This window comes from Hemiscyllium ocellatum, chromosome 1 (assembly GCF_020745735.1).
Source record: "Hemiscyllium ocellatum isolate sHemOce1 chromosome 1, sHemOce1.pat.X.cur, whole genome shotgun sequence".
NCBI classification, from domain to species: Eukaryota; Metazoa; Chordata; class Chondrichthyes; order Orectolobiformes; family Hemiscylliidae; genus Hemiscyllium; species Hemiscyllium ocellatum.
Genome location: NC_083401.1, coordinates 105,839,638 through 105,867,452, shown reverse-complemented (window position 1 = coordinate 105,867,452; position 27,815 = coordinate 105,839,638). Strand labels below are relative to the sequence as shown.

The 27,815-nt window shown below is 40.8% G+C and overlaps 1 protein-coding gene across 1 annotated transcript; it reads right to left on the bottom strand.

Annotated features, from left to right (window-relative positions):
* ugdh (UDP-glucose 6-dehydrogenase) lies at positions 1–26,921 on the bottom strand. The gene is made up of 12 exons (XM_060824784.1): positions 26,825–26,921; positions 22,334–22,500; positions 22,123–22,224; positions 15,212–15,412; positions 14,693–14,890; positions 9,132–9,279; positions 8,938–9,032; positions 7,738–7,868; positions 5,164–5,303; positions 3,823–3,914; positions 418–528; positions 1–258 (listed from the first exon to the last, which is right to left on the bottom strand). Exons 2-12 carry the CDS (start codon positions 22,493–22,495, stop codon positions 148–150), a joined length of 1,491 nt encoding a protein of 496 aa, XP_060680767.1. The 5' UTR covers positions 22,496–22,500; positions 26,825–26,921; the 3' UTR covers positions 1–147.
* Between the last annotated feature and the right edge of the window lie 894 nt (positions 26,922–27,815).

The following is a 27,815-nucleotide window of genomic DNA, read 5'->3' as shown; positions in this document are numbered from 1 at the left end:
TTACACTCTCGACTCTGAAAGAAAATACTACCGATTACAATCAGTGGAAAATTAATAGTCTTAAAATTGATCAATTTTTTTTCATTTCAAAGCCCCCATTAAAATTACACATTCATTATATGATGGACACAATATTTATCCAAATATCTATGCTGTGACTTTCTTAAATGGAGGATCTTGTAAACGGAATTTGGAGACTTCAGCTGTGGGTGTAAAAGGAATCCTCTGTTGGGTTACCTTCTTGCCGATAGTCTCAACCTAGAAGCAAAAAGATTCAAAAACATGAACCAACAAGTTTCAGAACGATCTGAGTTCTGTTTCTTTGAGATTCAAATCACTTGAGAAGCATTCATTAAACACGTCTCTACAAATATTAAAATAGCTTTCCTATTAAACGGAAAGTCAACCCCTCTTTACCTGGAATCCCAACCTCTGAAGTTTGGAATGCAAATCATCGAGAACACGTCTGCCATCAAAGATGAATGCCGGTTTTAGCATTGTCTTATGAATACGTTCATAATCTAGCACCTGAGAACATGAAATCAGACGAAAATTAGTTAAAGCCTCTTGGAAGGAACATTTCTGAGTTTTCACTTCCAGCAGAAATCTCTCGCACCAGTCATCCATACTCAGACTGTGTGGATATGCTGCTCATAAATTTTCATCCATTTCAATGAATGTTTTCTCCTAGTTCAATCATTTTGTTCCAATATCCCTCCTTTGTGCCACAGAATCACAGGCTGAGGTGATACCTGTTCTCTCTACCAACCTTAACCATTCATGTGACAGATACAGTAGGTTGCTGTATTTATCTGACTTATTCTTTCTGATCCTTACTTCTAATGCAGTCTCTCCCAAATGATCCAGTTCAAAAATTAATACATTGTTATTTACTCTATTCTATTTCTTTGATGCCATTTGAGTTACTGTAAAAACCCTCTTGACTATGGGGGCAAAGAGAATTTATATCCAGTAAATGTTAGGTGCATTAGTCAGAGGGAATGGGTCTGACTGAGTTACTCTTCAGAGGGTTGGTGTGGACTGGTTAGGCCAAAGGGCCTGTTTCCACACTGTAGGGAATCTAATCTAAAACTGCAGATGTTTGAAAAATAATTTTTAAAACTTTAAACATTTTTTTCTCAGAATACCAAAGATAGTTTGGTGGTTTACTGCCTTTTATCAATTAGGAACATGCATGATTCACAAATTGCCATTTGCTCCATTTCTCTTATGCATCTCTCAGAACTGACAATACACCTAGTCCTCTTACCCTCCCCTTTCACATATCCTATAACATTTGTATTTTACTCCTTTTAATGATAACCTTACTCATGACTCTTGTTAGCTATTCAGCAACCGGAACAATTTTCTGTACGGTATTCCAGCAATGTAGTAGTATGAAAACAGAAAATTGCTGCTCTTGGTTCAGCAACAAGCACTACAAATAATCAAAAACAGAAATTGCTGGAAAACTCAGCAGGTCTGGCAGCATGTATGGACAGAAAGCAGAGTTAACATTTAACCAGTAACACTTTCTCAGGCCTCAAGTTGCAAACTTAGTTGCCAAATTAGGGGCAAATTAGTGTTGGGAACTAAACTTATTTCACATAGGACACTTATAGAAGACAGAGGTGGATCTCTTTCAATCAATCAGAGCTAGATTTGAATTTAAAGACACAAAACCAGCATTTAAACTATTGTACTTTTCACACACTTCTATGTGAATAAACACATTTCCTTAGTCATTCATGGGATGGAATTTCACTGGTTAGCCTACCATTAATTTCCCATCCCTAGTTGTCCTCGAGAAGGAGTGAGTGAGCTGCCTTCTTGAACGTCTGCAATTCTTGGGGTGTAGCGATACCCACTTGCTGTTCTGAAGGGGTTTCCAGGATTTTGAACCAGCAACAGTGATGGAAAAGCGATATAGCTCCAAGTCAGGAAGGTGTGGCTTGGAAGAAAACTTGCAGGTGATGGTGTTCTCATCCAACTGGTGCTCTTGTCCTTCTAAATGTTAGAGGTTGGGTTCTTGGAAAGTGCTTTTGTAGGTGGATTAACGAATTACTACAGTGCATGTACTGCCATTGGTGTTGTGCTTTGTCTTCAATGGGCTGTTTGTCCTGGATGGTGTAGAGTTGTTGGAGCTGCAGCCAACCAGGCAAGTGGAGCGAATTCAGTTACACACATGAGACAGCTCTTGGGGAGATAGCAGGTGTTACACCCTGTGGCATTCTTAGCCACTGACCTGCTCTGGTTCCACAGTATTTAAGTGGCTAGTCCAGTTTGGTTTCTGATACTGGTAACTCCCAGGATATTGATAGTGAGAGATTCCATGTTGGTAATGCCATTGAATGTCAAGCAGTGATGATTAGATTATCCCTTTTTGGAGACAGTCATTGCGTGTCATTTGCGTAGCACAAATGTTATTTGGCACTTACTAGTCCATGCTTGGATATTGTCCAGGTATTGTTGCATATAGTAACAGAGTCCTTCAGTATCTGAGGAGTCACAAATGGTGCCGCACATTATACAGGCCCTGGTGAATGTCCCCACATCTGACCTTATAATGGAGGAATAGTGAAGTAGCTGAAGAACACTACCCTGAGGAACATCTGCAGCGATATCCTTAGATGAAATGATTGACCTCCAAAATTCACAACCATTTTCTTTTGTGCAAAGTGTGATTACAATCAACAGAACATTTTCCCACTGATACCATATTTTCCCATTCTGAAGCAAGGTTACTGGACTTGAAACATTAACTCTGCTTTCTCACCACTGCTATGGTCTGCTGAATTTCTCCAGCAATTTCTGTTTATGTTTTATTCTTTATATTAAACTTTGAACACTGTGCTGAAGCCCTTGGAGAAGCTTTCCACCCAGCCCGCCTGGGAGATCAAGAGCCAGCCTCCTGTACTCCCCGATTCCCAAACCAGCAACCTCCCCAGACCCAAAAACCCAGTAACATTTTTAAAGGTGGGGTTCACTAGGAACAAGAAACTTAGGGCCCTAGAGTTTTGCAAAACTTGACTCAGCAAGTCCTAGCCTCTTTCCTCATTTAAACCTTTTTTAACAGATGTAGTTCATAGAAACATTAAACGTGCCAGGTATATTTCTTATGACATTTTCTTGTTGATCCTGGAGTGAATCGTAGAATGGGGTTACCAGCAAAGAAGATCATTCAGCCCATCCTGACCATGTCAGTTTTGTATAAGAACAGTTCAATTGATGCATTTTCCCTGCCTTTTTCCCACAGCCTGACAATTGGTTCCTGCTCAAGTAGAGATTGAATTCTCATCTGAATGCCGCAATTGAACCTGCTTTCACCATACTCTCAGGCAGTGCATTCCAGGTCCCAACCACTCGCTAGTTAATAAAGGTTCTTCTTCATGCTGCCTTGCATCATTCCCCTATCATCTAAAATCAGTACCCCACGGTTGTCCATCCTTCTAACAAGGGAAACAGTTTCTTTTGATCTATCATATCCAAACCTCTCATGATTTTGAATGCCTCTATAAAATCTTCTCTCAACATTCCATTCTTCAAGGAGGACAATTCAGCTTCTTTCAATCTATCTCCAGTTCCTCGTCTGTGGAACCATTCTCATCCTTTCCAAAACCAGACACAATAATCCAGTTAAGACTGAACTATTGTTTTTATTCAGCTTTAACATTTTTTTTTTGTTTTTTGGTGCTGATCTGATATGGGTAACTTGTATTTTATTTCTAAAGTTTCTTAATACTTGTTTTCAGTGCAGCGTAAGCTGTATTGCTGTAAACAGGTTCTGATTCGGAGCTCACCTTTCTTCAGGCTTTCTCTTACCTTGAACTCATCCCATTCAGTGCAGATGACAATGGCATGAGCTCCCTCACAGGCTTTGTATGCATCAGTGCAGATAGTGACTAAGGAAGGCACTGTGTGATTAAAAAAAAAGATTTATCCAGTGTGGTAAGTATTTGTACAGCTAACTTAGATTTGAATGGCTATTTTTTCTAAATTGAAAGAATTTCTAACCATTTCTTGAATTGTTACTTTATAACTTAAAGTCACAGAATCATACAGTATGGGAACAATGCTTTGGTCCAACCACTCCATGTCGACCATAATCCTAAACTAAGTCAGTACCACCTGCCTGCGCTTGGCCCATGTCACTCCAAACATTTCTTATTCACGCACTTTTAAACATTGTGACTGTACCCACATCCATCACTTCCTCTGGACATTCATTCCACACACACAAACTGCTCTCTGTGTAAAAAAAATTACCCCTCATGTTCTTTTTAAATCTGTCTCCTCTCACCTTAAAAATATGCCACTTCATTGTGAAATCTCCTATCCTAAGCAGAAGACATTTGCTATTCACCTTATCTATACCCCTCATGATTTTACAGACCTCTATAAGGTCACCCTCAACCTCCTATGCTCCAGTGAAAAAAGTCCCAGCCTCTCCTTATAACTCAATTCCTCTCCATTCATTATTACTAGAAGTTATTAAAAATGATTTAGTTATTTAGAACTTATTAGAAGTTCAACCAAGGTAAATTTATTTTAACGAAGTTAAATAATGTGCTAATAACGCACTGTATACGTGCTAAATAGTGCAAATAATTAAAAGTTATTAGAAGTTCTAAAGTGTTTAGACAAGGCAAATATATGTTAATGAAATTTAGTAATGCATTCATAATGCACTGTATGCATGCTAAATAATGCAGAATAGTGCATTAATTAAAATAGTACACCCTCTGGGGCTGTCTTGTTTGGCCAACAACTCTGATATTCCAGCAGTGTTGGAACTCGGTAGTGGGCATTACCAGGACTGCAAGCAGACTCACAGAGGAGGCTCAATGGAAGCCTGGAGGGAGGCAAGTCAGGAGAATTTAAGTAGAGTGAGTTTTCCAAACTTAGGGAGTCAAGTGGAGGAGGCATAGAAGAAAGGGGAAGTAATATTCTTTGTGGGGGTGTTGTTGACGTGCAAAAGACACCTCCCAAGATTGTACACTTACTTGCAGTTTTGAAAGCTTTTTTAAAGCTTGGCTGCCCACTCCCACCCAATAGAATGTAGAGTATGGCGCAAGGAGCATTTTTTTAACCAAAACAAAAGCCATTTGTGTCTTAATAAATGAAAAGAGAAGGTAAAAAGGAAACATATTCTTCATATTATACCTTCATCTGAAGCATCCTGAGTGATGCTGGGATGTGACAGATCCTTGATAATCTGTTCTTTAGGAACTTTGGGATCATAGATATGAAGATTTGCACCTTCATCCAGTAAGTATTTGCTGATGTAGATACTGGAAGATTCTCTAAAATAAAATGAAATGCACTGGCAATTAAACAAACACAAAGAATGCTGTCTGACAGCAGCTGTGGAGAATGGAAGTGTATTGGGTTTTTTTAGCCAAATTAATGGGGAGGCAGTGGTGTAATGGTCATGTCACTGGACTTGAATCCCCAGGTAGGTATTCAGGGTAAATCAGTTCAAATCCCACCAGGGCAGATGGTGAAATTTGATTTCAATAAAATTCTGCAATTTAAAAAAAAGTTGCAAAATCCCACTGAGTTTGCTAACGTCCTTTAAGGAAGTGAAATCTGCCTTCTATATCTGGTCTGACCTCCATGTGAATCCAGATCCACGGCAATGTGGTTGACTTTTACTTGCTCGCTGAACTGTTAGGGATGGGCAATAAATACTGGCCCAGTCAGTGATGCACACATTCCATGACTGAATTAAAAAAAAATTAATGAAGAATGGAACAAAAGCTGCTTTGTTCTTTTGAAAAAATTGTTTTTAAACTAATTCATCCATCAGAGAAGGATGTTAGTGGGGAAAGCATTGGAAGTCTATTCTTTCAAAAGTTAAAGTTACCATAGTCTTACCACACCACAGGGCTGCTCTCTCATTAAAAAGAGAGAGAGAAAACACCGGTGGTGACTTAACCCAAGGGTCACCTTGCACCAAGTGAGGAGAAGAGGTTGAGAAGGAAAGCTCTTCACAAAAACCTCAGTTAGTGTCAGAATTGAACACTTGCTGTTAGCATCACTCTGTATTATAAACCAGACATCCAGCTAACTGAGCTAAGTGACCCCAACACTAGAGTTATCAGAATATGAGAAATGAAATTCCAAAGACTGAAAGAAGAAATTCCCCTTCACCTTCATCTCAAACATAACAGAATATGCCATATTGTGAAACAATGCCCTTTAGTTCACATTACCAAACACTAGAGAAGATATGTTGTTAGCATTTAACGTATCATGCCTCCTCAGAATCGTATTTGTTTCAATAAAAACACCTTATTCTTTAAATTACAAGGTGAAAATGCCCAACCTGCTCAAACTTTTCTTGTAAGATAAGCCCTGCATCCCAGAAATCAACCTAATGAACCTTGTAAAACAAATGTATCCCATCTTAAGAAAGCCAAACCTGCATATAATATGCTAGCTGTGGCCTCAGTAATGCCATGTGCAGTTGTAGCAATACTCCCACTTTTATACTCCTTCCCCTATTATACAAAGGCTAAAATACAATTCACCTTCTTAATTACTTGTCAAATGTACATGCTATCTTTTTGTAATTCATGTACAAGGTCACCTAAATTTCTGTGTGCCATATCATTCTGTAGTCTCTGTCCATTTAAATAATATGCCACATTCCTATACTTCCTTTCTAAGTGGCACCTTATATTTTCTCACATTATGTTCTATCTGTCAAATGTTTGCCCACTCACTTAAACTATCCGTATCACTTTGCAGACCCTTTGATCCTCCTCATAGCTTTCTTTCTACTTACATTTGGTTAACAAATTTGTCTACAGTATAGTCGGTTCCTTTATCCAAGATGTTAAAATATGTGAATAGTTAAGGGCCCAGCACCGATCCCTGTGATACACCACCAGAGGCAGATTGCCAAGTTGAAAATGACACATTTATCCGAACTCTACTTCCAGTTATTTACTCAGTAACACCATAAGAAGCAGGAGCAGAAATAGTCCATTTGGCCCATTGAGTCTGCTCCACCATTCCATCATGGCTGATATGTTTCTCAACCCCAGTCTCCTGCCTTCTCCCCGTAACCTTTGATCCCCTTACTATCAATATTTGTCTTAAACACATTCAATGACTTGGTCTCTGCAACCTTCTCAGGCAATGGGTTCCAAAGATTCACCACCCTCTGGCTGAAGAAAGTTTTCCATTCCCTATCTGATCCTTGATTCAAGTTAATACATCATTGCCAATGTCAAGGCTCTTACCCTGTGTAATAATGTTTAATGTAACACCTTATTGAATGTCTTTTGGTAAATCTTACACACTACATATACCCATTCCCCTTTATTCACCATGGTTATTACATTTTCAAAGAGTAATTTCAAGAGTGGTTTTCCAAATGACTTGTCATTACTTCCTTAACAATGGATTTAACATTTTCCCAATGACAGATGTTTGGCTAATTGATCTATAGTTTGCTGCTTTTAGTTTCCCTACTATTCACCAGCTACATGGTCTTTTCTTTTTCCAAAGATAATTTCTCAAGGTGTACAGAAATAAATATGCTTTTTTTTCAATGTTTTGTCATATTAATTTCAACCAAAACAATAAGTTCCTATTAGGTAGATGATTATTTGAGAATAGATTCGACATATTTTTGACAGCAAATAGTAAGATCCATTTGTTCTAGGCATTACAATGCTGTTAACACAACTTCAGAAATATTGACATATATCAGGATATTAAAATTACCGGGTGTCTCCCGTATCCTTTTTGAAAGCAAACCCTAATAGAGCGATTTTTTTCCCTGTCACAGTATTGAAGAGACAGCCAATAATGCGGGAAGCAAATCTCCTCCGCTGGTAATCATTCATGTCAATCACCTAAAAGAAATCAAACTTTAAATGACAAAAAGTGTTGTTTCAAACTATATATTAGACAGTCTTTCAGTGCATCTCTTTTAACATTTTAGGTCAAATATCAATGAATTAACATGACTTAATACAAAACAACCAAGAAAAGATTTGAAATGTCAATATCATAGAAATGTGTATATGGAACATAAATAGGCCATTTGACCCCTCAAATCTGCACTGCAAATCAATGCACCCGTACTGGAGGCACATTCCCAGCATGCTGACTGGAGATGAGGTCCCAGAGCAGGACTAGGGGAGAGTCCCCATTCACTGACTGGAGGGGAGACCCCAACATTGTCTTGAGGTGAGATTTGGCAAGGACTGGAGTTGCAGGGACTGGGGTAGGAAGACTGTAAACTGCGTACTTTTTATTTCTTTGTTTTCCTATTTTACTCCTCGGCTGGACACCAAACTTGTCGCACTGAGGTCCTGAACAGCTGAATGTCCCTTCTTTTTGCAGCAAACACCAACATTCCATTTGCCTTCAGTAAATATAGTGTACAATATTTGGATTTCCAAACGTCATGATAAGGTGCTATGTGAAAGATTGCTACAGAAGATAAGAGGCCATGCTGTGGGAGGAACTGGGTATTGGGAAGTTGTGGAGAGGGGTGTTGTAGTGATATATTAGTAGAGAAAGCAGATTGGCTACTTCGAGAATCAGGATAAATGGGCAATTTTCGACTTGGCAAACTGTAACTTGTAAATTGCTACATGGTGAGGCTGGGCTTTCATTCTGAACTAGGTTCACTCAAATTATAAAATGTACAGTCACTGTCTGAAAATTCACCTAAGTGAAATCTGGCTGTCTATTCCCAACAAACAGGTGGTGACTTTGTCAACTGTGAATTAGTTTTAATGAATTTAGAAACACATTTTAATTATATTCCCTCCTGAAATGAACGAAAATCAAAATCCTGAATGACATATCTTAGTAAGTGAATAATTTGTCATATGTAATTGTTGTGCATGCCAAAAATAGCTGTCAAGCACAAAGTCCATTTGATAATTTCGCTGACATATCTCAAGAATTTACCTGCTGCCAATATTGAGCCACGTCTGGCAAATTTAATGCTTCACACAAATACACAAGATTCAGAACATCTTTCTGGAAACAACTTCCTCCAAATCCTGTAAAAGTAGAAAGGTTCTATCAATTAAAGTAACTTACAATTCCCAACTAGAATATATAGAAAAAAGGGTCTCTTTGTTACAAAATAAATTACTGACCAATGCTGGCTTTGAGAAATTTGCTTCCAATTCTCTGGTCCATGCCAATAGCACGTGCTACCTCCTCAACATCAGCACCAGTTGCTTCACACAAAGCACTGACTGAGTTAATGCTGCTGATTCGCTGAGCAAGAAATGCATTGGCGGCCTAGTAATCAAAGAAAAATTAATAAATGTGACTGATATTTGTCCTTATGCATTTTATCAAGTTGCCAGAGATTATGCCAAAGATATACAGAGCTGTGAACAAGTCATATATATTTCTGATTGGTAAGACAAACGAGCTGGTTTCATTTCTGCAAAAGGTACAGAATAACAAAGTTCGGACTCTGTTAGAAGGAGTTACAAAGACTTGGTATGTTCAGACTCCTCCTCACTAAGAAGAGGCCTTATTAAACAAAGAAGGAAACGAAAAACAATATAGTTTGTGCCCTTCATGTTTTTTGGATTTCTCAAAATGTTTCAGAAACAGTAATTTATTTTTGAGTTGTGACTAATATTTTACGGGCAATTGCAACTCAAAGTGTATCCCAAAAACAGGAATATAATTACATTTTAAAGTGAAACTTGAAGCATTATGTTTCACGTTGTCCTCACAGGTTCCACTGTGATGCTCAGCAATCTGATATTGTGTACGTCAGTAAGTACTTAAATAAAACTAACAAAATTAAGTTACTGAAAACTGAAATTTTTATCAATTTGGAATTTTAAAGGAAAACAATAACCTTCAAAAGAGCTACACAAACAATTCATACTTACGTTTATTTTATTCATTCATGGAATGAGGGTTCACCAGCTGGGCCAGCATTTATTGCCCAGAAGGCAGTTTAAGAGTCAAACGCATTGCTGTGGGTCTGGAGTCACATAAAGGCCAGACCAGGTAAGGAAGGCAGTTCCCTTCCCTAAAGGGGACATTAGTGAACCAGATGGGTTTTCCCCAACAATCAACAATGGTTTCATGGTCATTCAACTCTTAATTCCAGGTTTTTATTGAAATCAAATTCCACCATCTGCAATGGCAGGATTCAAACTCAGGTCCGCAGAAAATTAACAACAACAACAACAAAAACAGGAGGTGCTGGAAAAGTTCAGCAGGTCTGGCAGCGTCTGTGAAGAGAAAACAGAGTTCATGTTCCAATCCAATCACTCTTCATCAGAACTGATGGTTGCTAGGAAAAATATCAGTTTAAATTCAGAAGATAGTTGGGGGCAGGGGGTAGGAATAAATGATAGGTGGGATAGAGGCCAAAGAGAGAGAAGAAAAAAGAGAGAAATTTGGGGAGACAAAGGAATGGATAACAATCTGGCTGGGAAAGTGAATAGCTGTTAATAGAGATTGTTAGTAGCGAATAGGGCGGTATGGTGGCTTAGTGGTTAGCACTGTTACCTCACAGCACTAGGAACCCAGGTTCAATTCCCGCTATGGGTGACAGACTGTGTGGAGTCTGCATGTTTTCCCCATATCTGCTCCAGTTTCATCCCACAGTCCAAAAATGTGCAGGTTAGGTGGACTGGCCATGGTTATTGAGGTGGGGGTCTGGGTGGGATGTTTCTCAGAGGGTTGATGCAGACGAGATTGGGCATCCGGCCTTTGGAGCGGCACGGTGGCACAGTGGTTAGCACTGTTGCCTCACAGCGCCAGGGAGCCGGGTTCAATTCCCACCTCGGGCAACTGTCTATGTGGAGTTTGCACATTCTCCCCATGTCTGCGTGGATTTCCTCCGGGTGCTTTGGTTACCTCCCACAATCCATGCTAAATTGCCTGTAGTGTTAGGTGCATTAGTCAGGGGTAAATGTAGGGGAGTGGGTCTGGCTGAGTTGCTCTTCGGAGGGTCGGTGTGGACTTGTTGAGTTGAAAGGCCTGTTTCCACATTGTAGGGAATCTAATCTAACAGGTCGTGTGTAATGGCAGAGTATGTGATAACAAGGCCTGGTGTGTGGGGTAGGGGGCTAGGACATGGGAGAGTTCAGATCCTAAAATTATTGAACTTGATATTGAGTCCAGAAGGCCGCAGTGTCCTCAAGTGAAAAATAAGGTGTTCTCCCAGCTTGCGTTGATCTTCACTGGAACACTGCAACAAGCCTGAGACAGAGATGTTGACCAGGGGATAAGGTGGTGTATTAAGGTGGCAGGCAACTGGAAATACAGGGGCTTTTTAGAGGCAGAATATAGATGTTCTGTGAAGCAGTCACCTAGTCTGTGCTTCATTTCCCCAATGTGGAGGAGACCACATTGTGAGCAGTGAATGCAGCAGACTAGGTTGTGTGAAATGCAGGTAAAGTGCTGCTTCACCTGGAAGGTATGTTTGGACCCTTGGATACTGAGGAGGGAGGAAAATGGACAGGGGGTTACATCTTTGGTGGTTGCAAGGGAAGGTGAAGTGGGGCTGTTGGGGTGTATTAGGAGTGAATCAAGAGTGGACCCGGGGAATGGTCCCTGCGGAAGGCGAACAAGGGTAGGGAAGGGACAAAGCATCTAGTGGTGGTATCTCACTGGAGGTGGTGGAAATAGTGCCTGGTGATCTTCTGGATGTGGATGCTGGTGGGATGATATGTAAGGAAATGCTGAACCCTATCAATGTTGTGGGAGGGAAGAGAGGGGGTGAGGGTGGAAGTGCAGGAGATGGGTCGGACCAGGTAGAGTCATAAAGTCATAGAGATGTACAGCATGGGAACAGACCCTTCAGTCCAACTCATCCGTGACGACCAGATATCCCAACCCAATCTAGTCCCATCTGCCAGCACCCAGCCCATATCCCTCCAAATCCTTCCTATTCATATACCCATCCAAATGCCTTTAAAATGTTGCAAATGTACCAGCCTCCACCACTTCCTCTGGCAGCTCATTCCATACACGTACCGCCCTCCATGTGAAAAAGTTGCCCGTTAGGTCTCTTTTATGTCTTTTCCCTCTCACCCTAAACCTATGCTCTCCAGTTCTGGAATCCCCGACACCAGGGAAAAACTTTGCCTATTTATCCTATCCATGCCCCTCATAATTTTGTAAACCTCTTATAAGGTCACCCCTCAGCCGCCGACACTCCAGGGAAAACATCCCCAACCTGTTCAGCCTCTCTTTCTAGCTCAACTCCTCCAAACCAGGCAACATCCTTGTAAATCTTTTCTGAACTCTTTCAAGTTTCACAACATCTTTCCGATAGGAAGGAGACAGGACTTGCTCTCAATATTCCAACAGTGGCATAACTAATGACCTGTAACAGCCGCAACATGACCTCCCAACTCCTGTACTCAATACTCTGACCAATAAAGGAAAGCATACCAAACGCCTTCTTCACTATCCTACCTACCTGCGACTCCACTTTCAAGGAACTATGAACCTGCACTCCAAGGTCTCTTTGTTCAGCAACATTTCCTAGGACCTTACCATTAAGTGTATAATACCTGCTAAGATTTGTTTCCCAAAATGCAGCAGCTCACATTTGCCTGAATTAAACTCCATCTGCCACTTCTCAGCCCATTGGCTCATCTGATTAAGATCCTGTTGTAATCTGAGGTAACCTTCTTCACTGTCCACCACACCTCCAATTTTGGTGTCAACTGCAAACTTACTAACCATACCTCTTATGCTCACATCCAAATCATTTATATAAATGATAAAAAATAGAGGACCCAGCACCGATCCTTGTGGCACTCCACTGGTCACAGGCCTCCAGTCTGAAAAACAACCCTCCACCACCACCTTTGGTCTTCTACCTTTGAGTCAGTTCTGTATCCACATGGCTAGTTCTCCGTGTATTCCGTGAGATCTAACCTTGCTAACTGCCAGGGATTCTAATCTAATCCAAAAATTACTACCCATGTGACCCACAGAAATAACAAACGTGGGTCAATAATGAACAGAATGACAGCCTGCTATATACTAGACAGAACTTGGAAACAACTTGGTTATTTGCTGGTAATGCAATACACAGAAGGTTGGATAAAGCAATGCTCTAGGAGACATTGGCTAGCATTCTTTAGCTAGGAATACAAACATTCAACCAAGTTATGCTTCAAATGCACCTTGATAGCGATTTGCTTAGTCGGTCAATGGTATTTATTAGTGTGGAGTCCATGAGCAAAACTTAATCACAAAAGTTCATACAGTGTCTACTGACTATTATGGCAGCCAACATTGTGTCTGTTGGAAGCTCAAAACTTCAACTCAATTCTTGAAAATGAAAAAATATATCAACCATTCATCTTGGAAAAAATATAGATGTCTTGAAAATAAAAGCACTACTTTAAGGGCCCAAAGATAAGTTAAAAACATTTACAGCAGAAGTTCAATACACCAACATTCAAAGAGTTTTGAGAAGATTTGTAGCTCAAGTTGAGGTTCTGGATGTAAGTTTGTTCATATGAAAATGAACCTTCCAGCTCAGCGAGCAAACTTACATCCAGAACCAACATTCATGTGTAACCTTGTCAGTAAAGATAGATGAGGACCCTGTTGATAACAAAGCTGGAGAATCCTTGGTTGAGGAAGAAGGTGGACATTTTGGAGGCACCCTTGTTAAAGTTGGCCTCATCCGAACATAGGCGATGGAGACAGAGGAACTGGGAGAATGGAATGAAGTCTTTACAGGAAGCAAGGTGTAAGGATGTATAGTGTTCGAGTAAAAAGTGAGGTCTGCAGATGCTGGAGATCAGAGCTGAAAATGTGTTGCTGGTTAAAGCACAGCAGGTCAGGCAGCATCCAAGGAACAGGGAATTCGACGTTTCGGGCCAGGGCCCTTCATCAGCCTCATCCTGATGAAGGGCTCTGGCCCGAAACGTCGAATTTCCTGTTCCTTGGATGCTGCCTGACCTGCTGTGCTTTAACCAGCAACACATTTTCAGTAAGGATGTATAGTCCAGATAGCTGTGCCAGTCAATGAATTTGTAATCAATATTAGTGACCAGTCTATCCACAGAAACTGAAACAGAGATATCAAGGAAGGAAAGGGAGGGGTCAGAGATAAACGAGTGAAAGTGAGGGCGGGGTGGAAATTGGAAGCGAAATCAACTAACTTTTCCAATTTTGGACAAGAGAGGGAAGCAGCACCAATGATATCATTGATATATCAGAGAAACAGTTGTGGGTGGCGCTGGAATAGGACTGGAACAAGGAATGTTCTTGTACTCCATGAAGGGTCAGGCATAACTAGGGCCCATGCAGGTACCAATGGGCACCCTCCCTGACCTGAAGAAAATGAGAGGAGTTAAAAAAGAAGTTGTTCAGGATCAGGATGAGCTTGGCCGAAGCGAAGGAAGATATTGGTGGATGGAGACAGGTCAGGCCTTTGCTGCAGGAAGAAGTGGAGAGCCCTAAGACCATCTGGTAGGGAATGGACGTGTAAAGGGATTGCCCCTCCATGGTAAAAGAGAGGTGGCTGGACATTACTTGAGTCCCCCAGGACATTACCCAAATCTGTGGATTAATTGTCCAGCAATAATATCACTAGGTCATCATCTTATGTGGCACCTTTTCTTCCTTTTGCATGGGACAAACATGCTTCTTGGAGCATTATCAGATACAAGTTAACAACAGGTTGTATTTAAATTGGAAATGAATGTACCAGTTTGGAAAGCTCTGATGACCATGTGTTGGTAGTGATGATTCTGTCTTTTGGTACCCAACGCTCATACACAGCACAGAGTGCCCGAATTGCCTCCTGACCCTCTGGTGTTTCATCTCCACCAATCAACACTCGATCTGGGTTCTTCAGATCATTAACAGCTGTCCCTTCAGCCAGGAATTCTGGGTTTGACAGCACCTAAATTGAAAATAAGTCTGTGGTCAGGTTATTTCTGAAATGTGCCAGTCAAAAGTAAATGCAAGACTGAAGACCAACTGTTATGCTTTTTTCATTTCTGCTTCATTTAGTAAAAATGTACATCTGCGATATAAGATTTTTTAAAAATTCTATATTTCTATTTGAGTGTTGCGAGGAAATTACCTCCCACTATTGATGTACTCATTAGTTAATTTTATGCTGTTACCAGTGTTAAATCCACTGCTAAGTTCCATCTGATACAAATCAGCACGATAGTTGTTGAGTTGCTATATTATCCATTAGAGCAATGCTTGAATTCACCTGCAGGGATAAGTTTGGCTTTGTGTTTGAATGGAAAATCCTGCGAATGCTCTCAGCAGCTCGCACAGGCACAGTGCTCTTCTCTGTGACTATTTTGCGTCCATTTGACACTGCCACTATTCTCCGAGCACAGGATTCGATGTATCTCAGGTCTGCAGCTCGACCTTTACCCATTCCATATGTTTTGGTGGGTGTATTCACCTAGTACAAATTAAAAACAGAGCATGTGTGGTTATGGCCTTTCTTGTAAGTTATAAAAGAAACAATATAAGAGTTTTTCAAGACCAATGGGTGTCTCAAAGAGCTTTGCAATATTTTCAAGTGGTCACTTTTGTAATGTAGGTGATGCAAAAGCCAATTTGCACACAGCAAGCTCCCATACTAGCAATGTGAAAATGATCAGATCATCTATCTCCTTTATGATTAATTATTGACCAGAACACAAGTGATAGCCCCCTGTTCTCTTCAAGTGCTGGCCTGGGATCTTTTGCATCCACTAGAGAAGGGCAAACAGTCCTTCATTTGACAGGCCATCCTGAAGGCAGCATTTCCAGCAGTGCAACAGTTGCTTAGTGCTGCATGGAACTGTCAGCTTTGACATTCCTGTTGAAGCCTCGGAGTGGAACTTGGACCCGGAGTCTTGTGACTCAAAGACAGGAGTGCAATCTGAGTCATGGCTGATATCAAGCTATAAAAGTCAAATATGCGTACATTTAGAATCATTTGGTTTGATCAATATATTTGTTCTTGTCATTGATATTATTCAGTATTGAATATGTTTCTTCTCATTTGTTCATAGGATATCGAATTTGCTGGCCAAACCAATCCTTAATGGTGATGGTGAGCTGCCTTCTTGAGTTGCTGAAGCCCTTGAAATGTATGAAGATAGACAAGGCTGTTAGGGAGGATCTTTAACTCAGTGACAGTGAACGAATGGTAATGTGGCTCTAAGATGAGATGGTATGATACTGTGGCATTGCCATGTATCTGCTACCCTTGTCTTTCAAATATAAGAGATTGCAGGTTCAGAAAGGGGTTGTGGATGGAACTGTGGTGAGTTATTGCAGTGAAACTTGTAAATGTACACTTCACCACTACTGTGCATTGATAGTGAAGAAAGTGAATGTTGAAGATGGTGAATGGGGTCCCAATCAAGTGGGTGTCGAGCTTCTTGAGTGTCGTTGGAGCTGAATCCAGTCAAGCATGTGGAGAGTATATGTCCATTGAACGAACTTCTTCATTATCAAATTAAAGTGTTGAACTATTGAATAGCAACAATAATTGTTCAAAGTTATAGCTTAGGAGAAACTGTGATTCTCTGGAGATGTTGAGAAATTGGTCTTTATAGGGTTTCACCATAAAAAAAGTTGCCTTAAAAATCCTTTCCTAGATGACATGTACTACTCTCAGAAACAATATGGTGGTCAAACAATCTATTCTAAAACCTTTGGGAACAAAACAAAATAATGGGCGGCACGGTGGCACAGTGGTTAGCTCTGCTGCCTCACAGCGCCTGAGACCCGGGTTCATTTCCCAACTCAGGCGACTGACTGTGTGGAGTTTGCACGTTCTCCCCGTGTCTGCGTGGGTTTCTTCCGGGTGCTCCGGTTTCCTCCCACAGTCCAAAGATGTGTGGGTCAGGTGAATTGGCCATGCTAAATTGTCCATAGTGTTAGGTAAGGGGTAAATGTAGGGGTAAGGGTGGGTTGCGCTTCGGCGGGTCGGTGTGGACTTGTTGGGCCGAAGGGCCTGTTTCTACACTGTAAGTAATCTAATCTAATCTAATCTACTCATCTTGAAACAAAATAGAAGAAACTGAAAACATCTTCGTAGCAAGTAGACAAATTGACATTTTGACTGGAAGCTTTTAAGAGAAATAGAACACCGAAACATCATCATAATTTAAATAGGTTCAGAGCATAACAAGGAAACAAGTACACAGACACCCACGGAGCACAAGAAAATAGAAGTGAATTGTTCCATACTGTGCTTCAAAAGAAAACAGGAGGTGGCAGGGTAAGAGATTATAGTAACATGATTTTTTTTTTAACACAGAAGGTGGTTTGCATGTAGAATGAACTTTTTGAGGAACTTGTGGATGTAGGCGTGGTTACAACATTTAAAAGACACTTATGTAAGCATAGAGATAGGAAATGTTTGAGGAATATGGGCCAGGAACAGGCAGGTGGGAGTAGTTTCGTGTGGAGCTATGTTCGGCATGGATGAGTTGGACCAAAGGGTCTGTTTACTCACTGTATGATTCTATGACTCCATGTTGAGAAGAAACATCCCTTATAAAACAAAACTACTTTTTCTAATCAATCCGCTCAGAGATATTAAGCTTAAGACAGACAGGGTGGGGAGATGTGAATAAAACTGTAAGAAATAGGAGCTGCAGGAGGCAGAATGGACCCTCAAATCAGCTAAAAGGCAAGTCTGAAAAGGGAGCAGAAGCCAGGCAAGATTCATCAGTTTGAAAGGGAGAGAATCAGCCCCCAGTGTTGGTTGGATGTCAGGTGTCAGCCTCTTCAGAAAGCTAAATAGTGCATTGTTTCCTTCTTTTATTATTTTATCCTCCATTTTGATCTGATCATATTTAAATATTACTCCTTTTTCTGGTCTTGTTGAAAAGTTACCCTCAAAATTATAAACATTAGAATACAATATGGCTGAGTGTGATGCTGTCCATGATTATACAGCCTTCCAGCACTCACCAGATGAGTTTATACATGAAGGATAGTCAGTAAGGTAATTGTATAACAGCAAGGTTCATTACCCATGAATGAATCTAAAAAATATCAGTTTGTTTCACTGGTGCTTGTGTTTTCAGCATTTTTTATTTTTGTAACTCTAAAGCCAGCTACTTGAAAGTACAAAAGAGTGGCACAATGTTATTTCCACCATAGACTACCACTTCCAATTTATCCTGTCTTCCTGCACAAAAGTGCAAGATTTCAAACAGAGAAAATGGATAATCTTATCGACACAACGAGAACTATGCCCCTATTCATTCAAACCAGCCACATTTCTTCATACTCTTAGAATTGTCTACATATCTTGCTGTTTACTTCATGCTGTTCTTTCATCTGTAGATTAGTGGGAGGCTGAAAGAACACAACAAGCTAGGCAGCGTTCAGGAGTCGGAGAAGTCACCATTTTGGGTGTAACCCTTATCTAGGACTGGGGGTGGGTGTGGGGGAGCTGCAGATAAAGGAGGGTGGGGGCAGGGTGGTGAGGTAGGGATAGGTGAAGACAGGTAGAGGGTACCACCTGATTGGTCAATGGGAGGAATGAATCCAGTTGGTGGCTAGAAGGAATGGTCAATGAGAGGAATGGAAGGGAGGGGGAGGAGTAGGAAGGGAGTCAGGTGATAGGCATAGAGGTTATTTGAAATTGGAGAACACAGTGTTGAGTCCTCTGGGCTGTAGGCTGCCCAGGTGGAAGATGAGGTGTTGTTCCTCCAATCTGCGGTCTGATTCGTTGTGGTAGTGGAGGAGGCAATGAATGATTTGTTGAATAAATGTTTCCTTTGTTCTGCCGAGCATCTCAGCCAGGTCCTCAGAAACCTCTCTGACCTCCCAGTCATCGCTCATTTTAATTCCCCTTCCCACTCCCTTTCCGATATGACTATCCTTGGCCTTCTTCATTGCCACAATGAATCAGACCACAAATTGGAGGAACCACACTTCATCTCCTGCCTGGGCAGCCTACAACCCAGAGGACTCAACATTGAGTTCTCCAATTTCAAATAACCTCCATTCCCATCACCCAACTCCCCTCCCAGCTCCTCCCAATCCCTTCCATTGCTCTCATCGACCCTTCCTTCTAGCCACCAACTGGATTCATTCCTCCCATCAACCAACCAGTTCATACCCTCTACCTGTCTTCACCTATCCCACCTCACCACGCTGCCTCGCCCAACCTCTTATCCGCAGCTCCCTGTACACCTACCCCCGGTCCTGAAGAAGGGTTACACCCAAAACATTGACTTCTCCACCTCCTGATGCTGCCTGGCTTGCTGTGTTCTTCCAGCCTCCTGCTTGTCTACCTTGGATTCCAGCATCTGCAGCTTTTTGTCTCTAACCAAGTTCTTTCATCTGTAGCATACTTCTTAAAGAAAAAATATTTTCCTCTCTTGCTCCTGAATTCTAATCAGGTAGATTTGATTTTTACATCTATATGTTCCCTGGGTTCTAGCACTGTAATTGCCATGGAATGTTTGATTAATGGAACCACACCTCTTCCATTTTTCATGTTTACCTCTTCTCAATGTTTCACAATCTGAAATGTTCTGGTGCCAATGCAATACTAACTAAAGCTACATATTTCAATATGATTACTGTATCCACCCATAGTAATTTGGGCTGTTGTTCACCAGTTTCATTTATAAAATTCCATTCAATTACATGTTTACAACTCAAAGCTGCTTGTTTGTCCAACTCACTCTTTAAAATTCCTTCTTCAGATCTGCTTTGTGTAAATTTGCTATTTGTCACTTGTTTATTCCTTGACCCTTGCTTCATTTACTACTTCTTCCCTCCTGCCACGACATTTTGACTTCTGCCACAGCACTGGTTACTCTACCAGTGAGGACAGTGGTTCAGCTTTGTTTAGGTAAAGTTCATTCAACCCACTAAAACACACCTGTTCCAGATTTTGAATCATTATCCCAGGAATTTGAACCCATTACCCCTGCACAAACTTAAAGTTGTGCTATATTGTGTTATTCCCATGTTAAATATTACATAACACTGAAACAATTCCTGAAGTTTAAATCAACTAGGTGAAAGTGAGGACTGGAGATGCTGGAGATTAGAGTCTGGAAAAGCACAGCAGATCAGGCAACATCTGAGGAGCAGAAAATCCGAGGGTTCCTGATGAAGGGTTTCTACCCAAAACGTTGATTTTCCTGCTCCTCGGATGCTGCCTGACCTGCTGTGCTTTTCCAGCACCACACTAATCTTGACTCTATTCCTGGGGTTTGCCACATTTAATATCCTGCTCCTTAATTGAATTCCTGAATGATTCTTTGTAGGATCTCTATTTCATTCACTTTAATGACACTGGTCCCATTAGCAGTATTTTCAAAGTTCACCAAAACTTCTCTTTTCATAATCATTTCTCCAGCCAGTAATGATTGCTTCCTCTGAGCCACAGTTTTTGTCAGAAGTAAAGGTAAAGTCACCATAGTCCTTCCAGACTATAGGGCTGTTCTCTCATTAGAGACAACTGGAAGTGGTTTAATCTGAGGATTACCACACCTCAGGTCAGGGGAAGAGGTTGAGAAGGAGAACCCTTCCTGGTAATCTTAGCCAATGTGGGAATTGAACCTATGCTGTTAGCACTACTACAAATTCTCTTTAAGTTACACCTTTTCATTTAACTCTTATTCTTAAAACTATCAAAATTGTGCAGTATCATGATGACAAATGAAAGCTTTGTACTGAATTTTATTGCATTTTGCAATTTTAAATGCCTTGAAGATAAAATCATTAATTCAAATTGCAAACTAACCATGCAGCCAACTGAGCTAAACAACCCAGGTATTCAGTCTTTGAATACTTGTTTAGCAGAAACATCTTTCAAAGGACTTTGTGCCTTTTCTCTTCATCCATATGCATTGCATCTCAGTGTCTCACCTTCCTCCCTCATGAAGCTGCTCTGGTTACTGACTGATTGTCACCTGGAATATTTGGAAAAGCTCAGTGATTTAACATTTCAAACATAACTTTATGCCAAACAGATTTCAAAATTAAACTTCCTCCAAGGCTGAGACAAAATTCTGCACCCTGCTGATCCGCTACCCTCTCTCTGCACATAGCCCTCAATGAATCGAGGTTTGCATTCTTCATTGAAAGGTAATGAACCTGCTAAAATGCATGGCGTGGTGAATAAAATATGGCTGAATGTAATGCTGTCCATGGTTTTAAAGCCTGCCAGCACTCGTTGGATTAGTTTATACATGAAGGCTAGCCAGTTGGGTGCAGCTGAAATAATAGAGTCATAGCAGCATAGAGATGTACAGATGTATAGACCCTTCAGTCCAACTCATCCATGCCGAGCAGATATCCTAACCCAATCTAGTCCCACCTGCCAGCACCTGGTCCATATCCCTCTAAACCCTTCCTATTCATATACCCATCCAGATGCATTTTAAAAGTTGCAATCATGCTAGCCTCCACCACTTCCTCTGGCAGCTCATTCCATACACACATCACCCTCTGTGTGAAAAAGTTGCCCCTTGGGTCTCTCTTATATCTTTGCCCTTTCACCCTAAACCTATGCCCTCTAGTTCTGGACTCTCTGACCCCAGGGAATAGACTTTGTCTATTTACCTTATCCATGCCCCTCATGATTTTATAAACCTCTATAAGGTCACCCTTTAGCCTCCGACGCTCCAGGCAAAACAGCCCCAGCCTATTCAATCTTTCCCTATAGCTCAATTCCTCCAACCATGGCAACTCCTTGTAAATCTTTACTGAACCCTTTCAAGTTTCACTTCTGATAGGAAGGAGACCAAAATTGCATGCAATATTCCAAAAGTGGTCTAACTGATGTACAGCTCCAAAATGACCTCCCAACTCCTGTACTCAATACTCGGACCAATAAAGGAAAGCATACCAAATGCTTTCTCCACTATCCTATCTATCTGCAACTCCACTTTCAAGGAGCTATGAACCTGCACTCCAAGGTCTGTTTGTTCAACAACACTCCCCAGGACCTTACCATTAAGTGTATAAGTCCTGCTAAGATTTGCTTTCCCAAAACGCAGCACCTCGCATTTATCTAAATTTAACTCCATCTGCCATTTCTCAGCTCATTGGCCCATTGGTCCAACTGGTCAAGATCCTGTTGTAATCTGAGAAACCACATTCAGGACAGGAGGGGAGGATATTGGAGGATGAAATTACCGAAATAAATATAAGATCAGCTTCTTGAATTGCAGCATCGATGTCAGTCAGGAAAAAAAGGTTCTTTCCTCTGCATGACATTACCACTTCCTTCAAACCAGGCTGGAAAACAAACAACAACTGGGATTATATATCAACTGAAATGGCAAAAACGTAAAAGTTTTGTGAAGCAAAGTTTACAATAAATTGGATAAATGTTTCGATGTTGAACCTCATAGATTGGAAGTGAGTTTGAGTTCCAGGCCTCTATTCTTGTGTGATTCATGTCTACAACTGAGACACGAATCTCGGGACACATGTAGGCAATGATACTGCATGTTGGCCCACCGACATACCCAGCGCCAATGCAGCAGATCTTCTTAATTTCAAACATAATATCTGTGGAAAATGAAAAGTAACGTCAGTGCTGACATTAGAGTTTTTGATTCTTCAGTCCGAAATTTATTACCTTTGTCTACTGCCCAGATGCTATCTAATTTTCTCTCATAATTTCAATCTCATTAACTTGTGTTCTACACTGTAATGCACTATTTGGGGTTGGGGATCTTCTGCTAAAACAGAAGATGTCAATTTATACTTTACCCTCTCCACAATTATACCTTAAACCCTCAGAATTGGCACCTTCTAAACATCTCAGCAAATTATCCACTGTTTGCTGAAGCATACAGTGTAGGAAAATCCTAGAGTTAGTTTGACCAAAATGATACCTAACTGCAACAATATCTTATTCTAGCATTACTGTTACAAATTTGAGGCTTGCCATAGACATTATTTCAGGTATAAAGGTCTACTCCTGTAAATAGTCTCAGCATCTTATGAACGGGATTTGAACACGCAATCCAATATCAAACAATATGATTGCAGACACCAAGGATACAATAGAATCACCATGTCATCTAAATTGGTTGTATCCAACATGCAGAAAGACCCTTCAGCTTTTTCAAAGGCAAATTGTGAAAACTTCTTGAAACAAGGCCAAATAGGATTCTTTTAGCTCCAATCTTTTACATATAGCAGTAGTTATAATATGACAATATAAGTTAACTGCCCATAGTAGTACAAACTAATTAACAAAATATACATCTCTTCATTAGTAGGTTGTTTCTATTCTCATTTATAAAATAATTATAACTATTCTCCTCAGTCTCATCTTCTGAGTCTGTGCAACGGCCATCTCAGAACTTTCAGGGCAGCTGAACTGTACCAGGCTCCAGAGCTACAATCTGCAGTGGCATAAAAATGAAACAAAGGACCCTCCACTCTTTCCATTGACCTGTTTTGCTCAGGGCACCGGTAATATAAACCTCCACCTATTCAACAAAAGAAGCCATCTCAGCTGATGAATCTGACTTCAAACTTTTAATCCTTTTAATTTCAATGCTGAATCCTCCAGCAAGCCAAGCCTGCAGTTATGACGGAGACAAATTTCAGTTTCATGTTTTACTTAACTTTTATTCTTATATCTGCATTATAGTGATCAAATTTATCCCAGTTAAATAATTTCAGAATTAGGCAGACTTATACAGTAAATGGTAAGGTCCTGAGGAGTGTTGTGGAAAAGTGGGACCTAGGAGTACAAATACATGGTTCTTTGAAAGCAGCATCACAGGTAGACAGGGTGGTGAAGACGGCATTTAGCATGCTGCCCTTCATCAGTCGAGGTATTGAGTACAGGAGTTGGGATGTTATGTTACAGATGCGTAAGTCATTGGTGAGGCCACACTTGGAATATTGTGTACAGTTTTGGTCACCCTATTATAGCAAAGACTTAGTTAAACTGGAAAGAGTGCAAAGCAGATTTACAAGGATGTTTCCAGGACTAATAGGCCTGAGGTATGGGGAGAGGTTGGCCAGGATTGGACTTTATTCCTTGGAACATAGGAGAATGAAGGCTGACCTTATTAAGGTGTAAATAATCATGAGAGGCATAGAAAGGATGGATGTATTTAGTCTATTTTCCACAGATGAGGAATTAAAAACTAGAGGGAATAGGTTTAAGGTCAGAAGGGAAAGACTTAAGAAGGACCTAAGGGGCAATTTTCCATGCGGAGAGTGGTGTGTATATGGAATGGGACTGCTCGAGAAAGTGGTTGAGGCAGGTACAATAGCAACATTTAAAAAACATTTGGATATGTACATGGATGGAAAGGGTTGAGAGAGATATGGACCAAATGCAGACAATGGGAAAAAGCTGAGTGGGCACTATGGTCAGCATGCACCAAGTGGGATCATGAGTGTGGTGCGAATTCTCAGTTCACAGACCATCTTTGAGGACATGCCCAGACTATCGTTATGACACAGCCAATTATAAACTTTAAGTTACACATTAAATAACAGATACATCTAAAATAGATCTTACAAATCAGCAATCTCCCTAATATCTCAGTTACTGAATTTAGTCATAAAATGCTTTAAAGCTCTGTCTTTCTTAAGAATAATTTCAGCTTCTCTACTAAAAGCTAGCCTGATTCTTAGCTAACAACAGCACAATTATGTGGCAGACAAAGGGGGAGGCATGTCAGCCCCTCGATCCTGTTCTTCCATTTAATACAATCATGGATGATCTCATCTTGGCCTCAACTCCACTTTCCTGACTGCCCTCCATAACTCTACAACCTATTACTAATGAAAAGTCTGTCAAGCACCTCCTTAAATTTACTCAAGTCGCAACATCCACCACACTCTGAGGAAGTGAAGGGTATATGAATAGGAAGGGTTTGGAGGGGTATGGGCCGGGTGCTGGCAGGTGGGACTAGATTGGGTTGGGATATCTGGACGGCATGGACGGGTTGGACCAAAGGGTCTGTTTCCATGCTGTACATCTCTATGACTCTATGACCCTTTGATAGAAGTGATTACTTCTCATCTCTGTTTTAAATCGGCTACCCCTTATCCTAAAATATGTTATTCTTGCATTTGTCCAGATGACTGCTTAAAAAAAACTTTATTAACCCTAAAGTGCTGTACTGAGGTTATGAAAATCTCTGTATATAATGCAAGTTTCTCTTTCATGACAGGGAATGATGAGTAATTTCTTCATATAGAAGGTTATTAGTGTAGTACTATATCTGAAACAAAGACGGAACTAGATTCCATTGGAATTTTCAATTGACAAAAGGGATTAATTTGCAGGGCTTGGGCGAGGTATGGTACTAAATTGTTCATCTCCACTGTATCAATCAGCTCCCTGTGTGCTGCAAAAGTTTACCAAAAGTTCAAACATATTGCATCTAGGGATGCACTGTCCCTAACCTATTAGAATAACCATCTGCAGTTGCTTCACCAATGACAGTCAATTGCCTTTCCTCCATCATAAAGTCAGAAGTAGGGTCATTCACTAATGATTGCACAATGCTCTGCATAACTCCTCAGATACTGAAGCAGTTCAGGCCAATATGCAGCAAGGTTTGAACAACTAACAAGCTTGTGCTGATGTGGTATGTAACATTTATGCCACACGAATGCCAAACAATGACTATCTGCAACAAGAGAAGTCTTAACTATCGTCCTTTGACACTCAGTGGCATCACCAGTCTGAGTCCCCCACTATTAATAACCTGGAGGTTACCATTGACTGGAAACTGCACAAAATCAGCCATTCCCATACTGTAGCTGCAACAGCTGGTGAAAGACTAGGAATGGTACAGTGTGACAGAGTACTCCGCATTTGCCTGGATGGGTGAGTTCCAACAACACTCAAGAAGCTTGATGCCATCTAGGCCAAAACAGCCCACATGATTGGCATCCCATTCATCCTCTTTAGCATTCATTCCCTTCACCACCAATGCACCATGGCAGCAATTAGTACCAGCAACATTTATCAAACTCCACAATCACTACTGGAAGGATAGATACATAAAAACACCATCACTTGCAAGTTTGCCTTCAAACCACAAACCATCCTGACTTGGACACATGACACCTTTTTTCATTAATAAAAGTGTCAAAATCGTGCAACTCCCTTCCTCACGTTTGTTCAAGGGCATGGACTGCTTCAGGGTCAAAGGAATACTGCAGTGTATTGTCCAATTATCAGTAAATGACCCCTCTTCTGACTTTATGGTGGAGGAAAGGCCATTGACTGTCATTGGTAAAGTCGCTGTAGATGGTTATTCTAATAGGTTAGGGCAGTGCATGCCTTGATGCAGTATGTTTGAACTTTCTGAGAGAATTTTATAGTCACCACCTTTTCCTAGACAGTCTGTAATGGGCCAGCAAAGCCCACAACCCGTGAACAAGTAATAATACCGAAAAACAGTTTATATTTCCCGAATCCATAAGTGTCTCTCTAAACAAAAATGTGGAGTTGGGGGACAACCTTAAAGGGAACGGTCACAATGAGGGCGGGGGAGGTGTACTGATTTCTCACGGAATTTCTATCGTTAGGAAGTTTCTTCCCAGAGAAAGGAACACGTCTATTTTCACGAGAAGGAAAAAAAAAGTTTGCTCGTCAAAACGTCTGACTTTTCTTGAAAAACTTTTCGGTCAGAGATGCGGAGAGATTGTGAACACACACACACAGGAGCACTGCTGAACTCCACTCAGGTGGCACAAGCCCACAGTTCAGAACGTCAATGTCAATCGGCCTGGGAGACCCAGAGAGTCTCGCGCGTGGACATGAACAGACTTGGAAAGGAAGCCAATGTTTACAAGGCGAGCGGAAAGTGCCTGAGCTTAATCTCGGCAACAAAAAACAGTTTACCTTCTGCCACTTTCAAACAGTTGGGAATAACTCGATCTGAAATTTCGAATTCTCCCGGATGCCTCTTCCGTGTTTTGTGGCGCTCGTTTGACTCTTGACCAGCTGTTCCCGTATTAAACTAACCATTCGTCAACCTGTGAAGCACAGTCCAGCCCCTAGCGTGCAGGGAGCAGGGCTCCTCACTGTTCAAACTTGAACTCAACTGAGCAACTCTTAGATAAGATAACTCACCTCAGGAAAGATTGGTTTCTGATTTTGGTGTGACCGGCTGCGCGGACATTGAACACTTTGAACTATTTTCATTTCTCCTCATCTTCACCTTTACCCGATTTTGTCCAAATACCCCCTTTGTTTTTGTGTACATTGCTGTCATCGTTTCCCACTGCAACGTTTGTCTTTATAAAGTGGAATAAGATTTGCAAAGTTAAGAATCACACAACACCAGGTTAAAGTCCAATAGGTTTATTTGGAAGCACTAGCTTTCTGAGCGACGCTCCTTCATCAGGTGGTTGTGGAGAATAAGATTGTAAGACACAGAATTTATTACAAAAGTTTACGGTGTGTTGTAACTGAAGTTATATATTGAAAAGACCTGGATTGTTTGTTAACTCTCTCATCTTTTAGAATGAACGTGTTGGCTTCAGTTCTTTCACAGGTAAATCGCAAAACATTTTTAAAGTTACATTCTCAAGTCATCCCGGACTGACCATTGTGGCACAGCCTCACACAGGGCACCTAACACCTTCAATGCATTATCTGGGCCGACATGACACCAATTGTTAAAGTTCACTTGAGAATGCAACTTTAAAAATGTTCTGTGATTTACATATGAAAGAACTGAAACCAACATGGTCACTCTAAAAGATGAGAGACTTAACAAACAATTCAGATCATTTTCAATATATAATTTCAGTTACATCACACTGTAAACTTTTGCTATAAATTCTGTCTTATGATCTTATACTCCACAACCACCTGATAAAGGAGAGAG

What these genes read in the sequence shown, in the direction of transcription:
- ugdh (XM_060824784.1), bottom strand. Translation starts at nt 22,495, where the DNA reads ATGTTTGAAATTAAGAAGATCTGCTGCATTGGCGCTGGGTATGTCGGT. An exon ending in ATTTCTCAAAGCCAGCATTG is followed by an intron (nt 9,033 to 9,131) that starts GTCAGTAATTTA and finishes CTACTTTTACAG; the next exon opens with GATTTGGAGGAAGTTGTTTC. An exon ending in AAGGATACGGGAGACACCCG is followed by an intron (nt 5,304 to 7,737) that starts GTAATTTTAATA and finishes ATTTTATTTTAG; the next exon opens with AGAATCTTCCAGTATCTACA.